The sequence below is a fragment of the Belonocnema kinseyi genome, chromosome 5 (genome assembly GCF_010883055.1).
Source record: "Belonocnema kinseyi isolate 2016_QV_RU_SX_M_011 chromosome 5, B_treatae_v1, whole genome shotgun sequence".
In the NCBI taxonomy this organism is placed as follows: domain Eukaryota; kingdom Metazoa; phylum Arthropoda; class Insecta; order Hymenoptera; family Cynipidae; genus Belonocnema; species Belonocnema kinseyi.
The window spans coordinates 146,100,271-146,107,544 of record NC_046661.1 but is presented as its reverse complement, the minus strand read 5'-3'; the positions used below and the strand labels follow the sequence as shown (position 1 = coordinate 146,107,544).

Here is a 7,274-nt window from a genome sequence, read left to right as displayed (position 1 = left end):
TAAATAATAATTTGGAGGATAAAATGCGTAAAAGTAATTTTTTCAAATGAAAAAAATGATAAAATTTTTTTTTTTAAATTAAAATTCTTGAAAAAAGTTCAAAAATTCCGAAGAATTTAAAAGAATTCAGTATAAAGTAAAAATAATTCAAAGTGAATTCAATTTATCTGAAACGTATTGCAATAAATTTTAAAAAATCCAATATATTCCATTAATATCAGTACAATTGCAGTGAATTTAAAAGAACTTAAAAGAACTCAAGGGATTGCAAAGGAATTCAAGAGAACTCTGGAAATAATTCATTAGAATTCAGGGTATATTGAAAAAATTGGTTTCAAATCCAAAATATCCCACTGATTTCAATTAAATTGTAGCGAGTAAAGTTAAGATAAATTAAAAGGAATTCAGACCGAATTTAAAACAATTCAAGGAAAGTAAAAAAAAATTAAAAAGATACAATAAAATTTCATTGAATTCGGATAAATGCGAATAAATAAGAATCTGATAACATTGAAAAACTCAAGATGAATTTAAAAATTGAAAATCTTAAAAATATCCATTGAATTGAAAAGATTTCAAGATAATTGAAAAGCATTAAATGCAATTCAATAGAATTCAAGAAAATTTAAAACTAGATATAAAGCTCAATTCAAATAGTGGATATTATTGAAAGAAAAATGATGTTTTTATTTTTTTAAATTGAATAAATAATAATTTGGGGGATAAAATGCGTCAAAGTAATTTTTTCTAAAAAAAAAAAAAAATGAAAAACAATTTTAAAAAAAGAGTTGATTGTACCTGGGCCTGGAGACGTCCCAAAGCAAAAGTTCTCCAGCAGCTACGCAGATGACTTTTAAAGGATTTGGACCCCAATCGGCAGCCGATAAAGGAACAGTTCCTGCATCCAAAGACATAATCGCTTGTTGGCTTCGGACATTAAACATTCGTATCAACCCATTTTTCTCAGCAACGAGCAATTTTCCCGATTCCTCGCTATGCCAACAGACACTGACTCCTGGTGAAGTCAGAAAAAATGTAGAAATGCATTTTTGTTCCTCCTCTTTCACTGCCCAAAGTTTGCAGGTGTGGTCGTCAGAAACGGAAGCCAAAAGTTCGCCTTCCGGCTCATAAGAAATCGAATTCACGTAATCTTTGTGTCCATCTAAAATCTTGAAAAGGAAATATAAGCTTTTAAAATTTAGAATCAATTCTAAAAAAAAAGAGGGTAACGATTCGGCGGACGATTTCAAATTCCGGGACATTTTCTGGTCAAGATTTTCCATTTTCCCGGTCAACTGAAAGTAAAATATTCAGATTTTCCGCTAAACGCAAAGATTTAATTGATGAAACTCATTTTAAAAAATCCTTTAACACAACAGTGCAAAACTTTGCAAAGTAAATTAATTTTGAAGAAAATACTTCAATTTTACACTTTATATTTTGAACTTTTTTTAACAAAAATGGAACCGTTAAACTTACAGTTCAAAAAATTAATTTAAAAAAACGGATTTTCAACATAAAAGTTCAATTTTCAACCAAAGTGATGAATTTTCAACCAAAAAGATGTATTTTTAAACAATTAGATTAATTTTCAAACAAAAAGATTCATTTTTTTTAAAATGCATATTTTCAACAAAACACATGAATTTAAACGAAATAGTTGAATTTTTAATCGAATCAGACAATTTTTTATACCAAATAGTTAAAATTTGAACTTAAAAAATAATAATTTTTATCCGAAAATGTTATAGTGACGTTTTTAGTTAAAATTTAAAAAAAATGGAATTTTATTTTCAGTTTAAAAAGTAATTTGTAAACAGAAACAAACAGTTTTCAACCAAATAGTTTGATTTCCAACCAAACATGGAACATAGAAAAATATATAAACAGTTCAATTTTTAACAAAAATGTTAATTTCCAATAAAATTGTGGAATTTTAATGCCAAAAATAAAATAATTTTTTGTTTAAAGTTGAATTTTCAACCTGAAAAATATGATTTTTAATCCAAAAAGGCGATTTTTCAACTAAATTAATTAATTTTTTCAATTTTCTTGGTCAACTAAAATTAACATATTTATATTTGTCACAAAACGCAAACATTAATTTTAAATAATGAATTTTTAAATAAAATTATGAATATTTAACGGAAATAGTTGAATTTTCAAAAAAATTGTTAAATTTACACCAAAAAAATTGATTTTTTCCCCAAAAATATATATCTGCCTTACAAAAAAAAAATTGGAAAAGAGTTAAATTTCTCACCCAAAACGATTTTTTAGTCGATAAAAAAAAACTTAATCGAAAATGTTGAATTTCCACTCCAAAAAGACAAATTTACTACAAAACAGTTGCATTTTTCACATGAAAGTATGAACTTTTACCATTAAAGTTAATTTCCAATAAAATTATGGAATTCTAATGCCAAAAATAAAATAATTTTTGGTTTAAACTTGAATTTTCAACCTAAAAAATATGATTTTTCAATCCGAAAAGACGATTTTTCAAAATAATTAACTTTCGAGCGGTGATTTTATGGTTTTTCTCGGTCACTTTTTTCAATTTTCCTGGTCAACTAAAATTAACATATTGATATTTTTCACAAAACGCGAACATTAATTTTAAATAATGAATTTTTATATAAAATTATTAATATTTAACTGAAAAATATGAATTTTTAACGAAAAAGATGTATTTTTAAACATTAAGATTAATTTTCAAACCAGAAAATTAATTTTCTATAAAAAAATACAAATTAAAAAAAAATACATGAATTTTAAACAAATAGTTGAATTTGCAATTAAAGGAGACAAATTTTCAACCAAATAGTTGAACTTTGAACAAGAAAAAAAATAGATTTTCAAAAGAAAATGGAAGTTTCATTTTTAGTAAAAAAGAAAATTAATTTTTATTTTAACTGATAAAAGATTAACTGCAAATATTTTAATTTTAAACCAAAAAATAGGTTTTCAACTAAAACAAGACCAAAAATTAAATAATTAACATTTCATTAAAAAAATGAATTTAATTTAAAAAAAAAAGAAATTTCAACTAAAATTATGGAATATTTAACTGGAATAGTATTTTTTAGTTTAAGAAAAAAATGGTTTTCAACCAAAAAAGAAACAAATTTGGAATAAAATGGCTCCTTTTTTAACCAAAGAAATTAATTTTTAATTAAAATGATGAATCTTCAATAAAGAAATTAATTTTCAACAAAAGAGTTTATTTTTCAACCAAGTAAATCTATTTCTAACCTGAAATTTAAATTTAAATTGTTAAATTTTGAACTAGAGAGTATCTATTTTCCAACTACGGTGGAAGGATTAAATTTTTAGTTGAAAAAATTAACTTTCAACCAAACTGACGAATATTTTCAACTAATATGATTAAGTTTAAACTGGAATAATTGAATCACTAACCGAAAAAAAAGAATGTTTAAACAATGAGATCAAATTAAAAAAAAATCATTTCCTACAAAAAAAAGTGGATTTTCTAACTAAAAGTAGTTTCTTTTTTTAACAAAATAAGTGAATTTTCAATTAAAAAGGACCAACTTACATCCAAATTGTTAAATTTTGAACTATAAAGGACCAATTTTTCAACTGAAGTGGAAAAATTAAATTTTTAGTTTAAAAAATTAACTTTGACCAAACTGACGAATATTTTCAACTAAAATCATGAATCTTAAACTGGAATAATTGAATTTTTTGCCTACCAAACAGATGAGTTTTCAACCAATAAGATTAACTTTCAACAACAAAAAAGACGAATTTTCCACAAATTACATAAATTTCCAACAAAAAAATAGTTTAATTTTTAAATAAAAAATATTAATGTTCAACTAAATAATTGAATTTTCATTCAAAAATGATCAAATTTCAACCAAAAATATACATTTTTAGAAAGATACGACTTTTCAATTAAAATTACAAATCTTAGAACAACAAAATTAATATGTAAGAAGAGTTTAGCTTTAAAAAGCAAGTAGTGGAATTTTCAAGAAAAAAGTCAAACTCCCTACGAAAAATGTAAAAAAAAAATATTATAACTCAGAAATATTTCCTCTTCGAAATACTATTTATACTCTAAAAACTACTTGAAGTACACTATTTTTCTAAAATTTGGAAAAAGGAACCGTTAAATTAAAATTATGGAAACTTAAAGATTGCTAGAATGTTAACTTTTTTTAAGCTAAATTTTTAACCCAAAAATATGGATTTTCAGCCTAAAAGACGAGTTTTCAAGCAAATAAATTAATACCTCAACTAAAAAAGATAAATTTCAAGAAAAAATGAAAAAGTTACATTTTCCGTTGAACGAAAGATTTTTCAGTCAATAAAAAATAAACAAAAATCTGAAAAGATAAATTTTCAATAAAAGCAGTTGAATTTTCCACTCAAAAATAATAACTTTCAACAAAAAAAAGTTAATTTCCAATAAAATTGTGGAATTTTAATGTCAAAACAATAATAATTTTTTGTTTAAAGTTGACTTTTCAAACAAAAAGGGAAATTACTATCTTAGTTTAAAAAAATTAATTTTCATCAAAGAAAAAAGTTTATTTGCAACCAAAAAGTGGAATTATCTACAAAACAGTTGAATTATCAACCAAAAATTGTGAATTTTTAGCAAAAAGTTCATTTTCGGCCAAAAAAAGACAAATTTAAAATAAAATACATGAATTTTCAACAAAAAGATGGAGATTAGTTAATAAGATTTTCAAACCAAAGACATGAATTATAAAAAAAGTTTAATTTTCAACCCAAAAAGACGAGTTTTCTACAAAATAAATAAATTTTCAACTAAACAAAATTTAAGAAAAAAGGGAAGTTACAACAAAATACATGAATGCGAATCAAAAGTTTTTTTAAAATAAAAATGATAGATTTTTAAGCAAATAAAATAAATTTTTAAGCAAGAAAAATAATTTACAACCAAAAAAAAAGATAAATTTTCAACAAAAGAGTTGCATTTTTAACCGAAAAAGACGAGTTTTGAACAAAATAAATAAATGTTCAACTAAACAAAATTTAAGAAAAAAAGGAAGTTACATTCCTAGTTTAAAAAATTAATTTTCATAAAAAAATTAATTTGCAATAAATATGTTGAATTTTCTACAAAGAAGTTGAAATTTCGATTAAAAAAACTATGATTTTTCCGCAAAAAGTTAATTTTGAACCAAAATAGAGAAACAAATTTTCAATAAAATACATGAATGTGAATCCAAATGTTTGTTTTTAAACTAAAATTGATAGCTTTTCAAACAAAATAAACAAATTTTCAACCAAGAGAAGTAATTTACTATAAAAAAAAAAGATAAATTCTTCAAAAGAAGTACATTTGCAACCAAAAAATGTCTTATTTTTCATAAAAAGAGTTGAATTTTCAAACTAAAAATAGGAATGTTTAACAAAACAGTTTGATTTTTTAACCAAAAATCATGACTGTTCAACAAAACAGTTGAATTTCTCACCAAGAAAGATCTTTTGAATTTTAATATACATTTTTTTTTTACAAAAAAGTTGAATTTTCAACCCAAAAAGACGAGTTTTTGACAAAATAAATAAATTTTCAACTAAAAAAAAAAAATTAAGAAAAAAAGGGAAGTTACCCATTCTCTGTTTAAAAAATTAATTGCCATCAAAGAAAAAAAATGATTTGCAATAAAAAAGTCGAATTTTCTACAAAAAAGTTGAATTTTCAACCGAAAATGATGAATTTTCAGCAAAAAGTTAATTTTCGAACAAAAAAGACAAATTTTCAATAAAATACATGAATTTTCAACAAAATGAGAGAAATTTTCAACAAAATGAGAGATATCTTCAACAAAATGTATAAATATAAATCCAAATGTTAATTTTTTTACTAAAAATAATAGATTTTCAAACAGATAAAATAAATTTTCAAAAAAAAAATTTACTATAAAAAAAGATAAATTCTCAACAAAAGAGTTGCATTTTTAAACCAAAGATTTGAATTTTGAAAAAATTTAATTTGCAATCAAAAAACGTCTATTTTTTACAAAAAAAAATGCATTTTCAACCCGAAAAGACGAGTTTTTATCAGAATAAATAAATTTTCAACTAAAAAAAAAAATAGGAAAAAAGGGAAGTTACATTTCCAGTTTAAAAAATTAATTTTCATTAAAGAAAAAAAAATATTTGCAACAAAAGAGTCGAATTTTCTACAAAAAATGATAAATTTTCAGTAAAAAGTTAATTTTCGGCCAAAAAGACGAGTTTTTGACAAAATAAATCAATTTTCAACTAAAAAAAAAATTAGGAAAAAAAGGGAAGTTCCACATTCTCTGTTTAAAAAATTAATTGCCATCAAAGAAAAAAAATTATTTGCAATAAAAGAGTCGAATTTTCTACAAAAAAGTTGAATTTTCAACCGAAAATGATGAATTTTCAGCAAAAAGTTAATTTTCGAACAAAAAAGACAATTTTTCAATAAAATACATGAACTTTCAACAAAATGAAAGAAATTTTCAACAAAATGAGAGATATCTTCAACAAAATGTATAAATATAAATCCAAATGTTAATTTTTTTACTAAAAATAATAGATTTTCAAACAGATAAAATAAATTTTCAAAAAAAAATTTACTACAAAAAAAGATAAATTCTCAACAAAAGAGTTGAATTTTTAAACCAAAGATTTGAATTTTGAAAAAATTTAATTTGCAACCAAAAAACGTCTATTTTTTACAAAAAAAAATGCATTTTCAACCCGAAAAGACGAGTTTTTAACAGAATAAATAAATTTTCAACTAAAAAAAAATTAGGAAAAAAGATAAGTTACATTTCCAGTTTAAAACATTAATTTTCATTAAAGAAAAAAAAATTATTTGCAACAAAAGAGTCGAATTTTCAACCAAAAATTATAAATTTTCAGTAAAAAGTTAATTTTCGGCCAAAAAGACGAGCTTTTGACAAAATGAATAAATTTTCAACTAAAAAAAAATTTAGAAAAAAAGGGAAGTTATACATTCTCTGATTAAAAAATTAATTATCATCAAAGAAAAAAAATTATTTGTAATAAAAGAGTCGAATTTTCTACAAAAAAGTTGAATTTTCAACAAAAAATTATGAATTTTCAGCAAAAAGTTAATTTTCGGGCAAAAAAAAAACAAATTTTCAATAAAATACATGAATTTTCAACAAAATGTTTTAATATAAATCCAAATGTTTGTTTTTTTAACTAAAAAACGATAGATTTTCAAACAAATAAAATAAATTTTCAAAAAAACAAAAATTTACTATCAAAAAAAG

General features: G+C 22.3%; 1 protein-coding gene across 2 annotated transcripts in view; it reads right to left on the bottom strand.

Annotated features, from left to right (window-relative positions):
* The window catches only part of LOC117172319 (nucleoporin Nup37), a 22,730-nt gene that overhangs the window by 3,235 nt on the left and 12,221 nt on the right, over positions 1 to 7,274 (bottom strand). For both annotated transcript variants that reach the window (XM_033360103.1, XM_033360102.1), the window contains exon 4: positions 799 to 1,169. In XM_033360103.1, the coding sequence (XP_033215994.1) occupies positions 799 to 1,169 (371 nt within the window). The remainder of the gene's footprint in view (positions 1 to 798; positions 1,170 to 7,274) is intronic.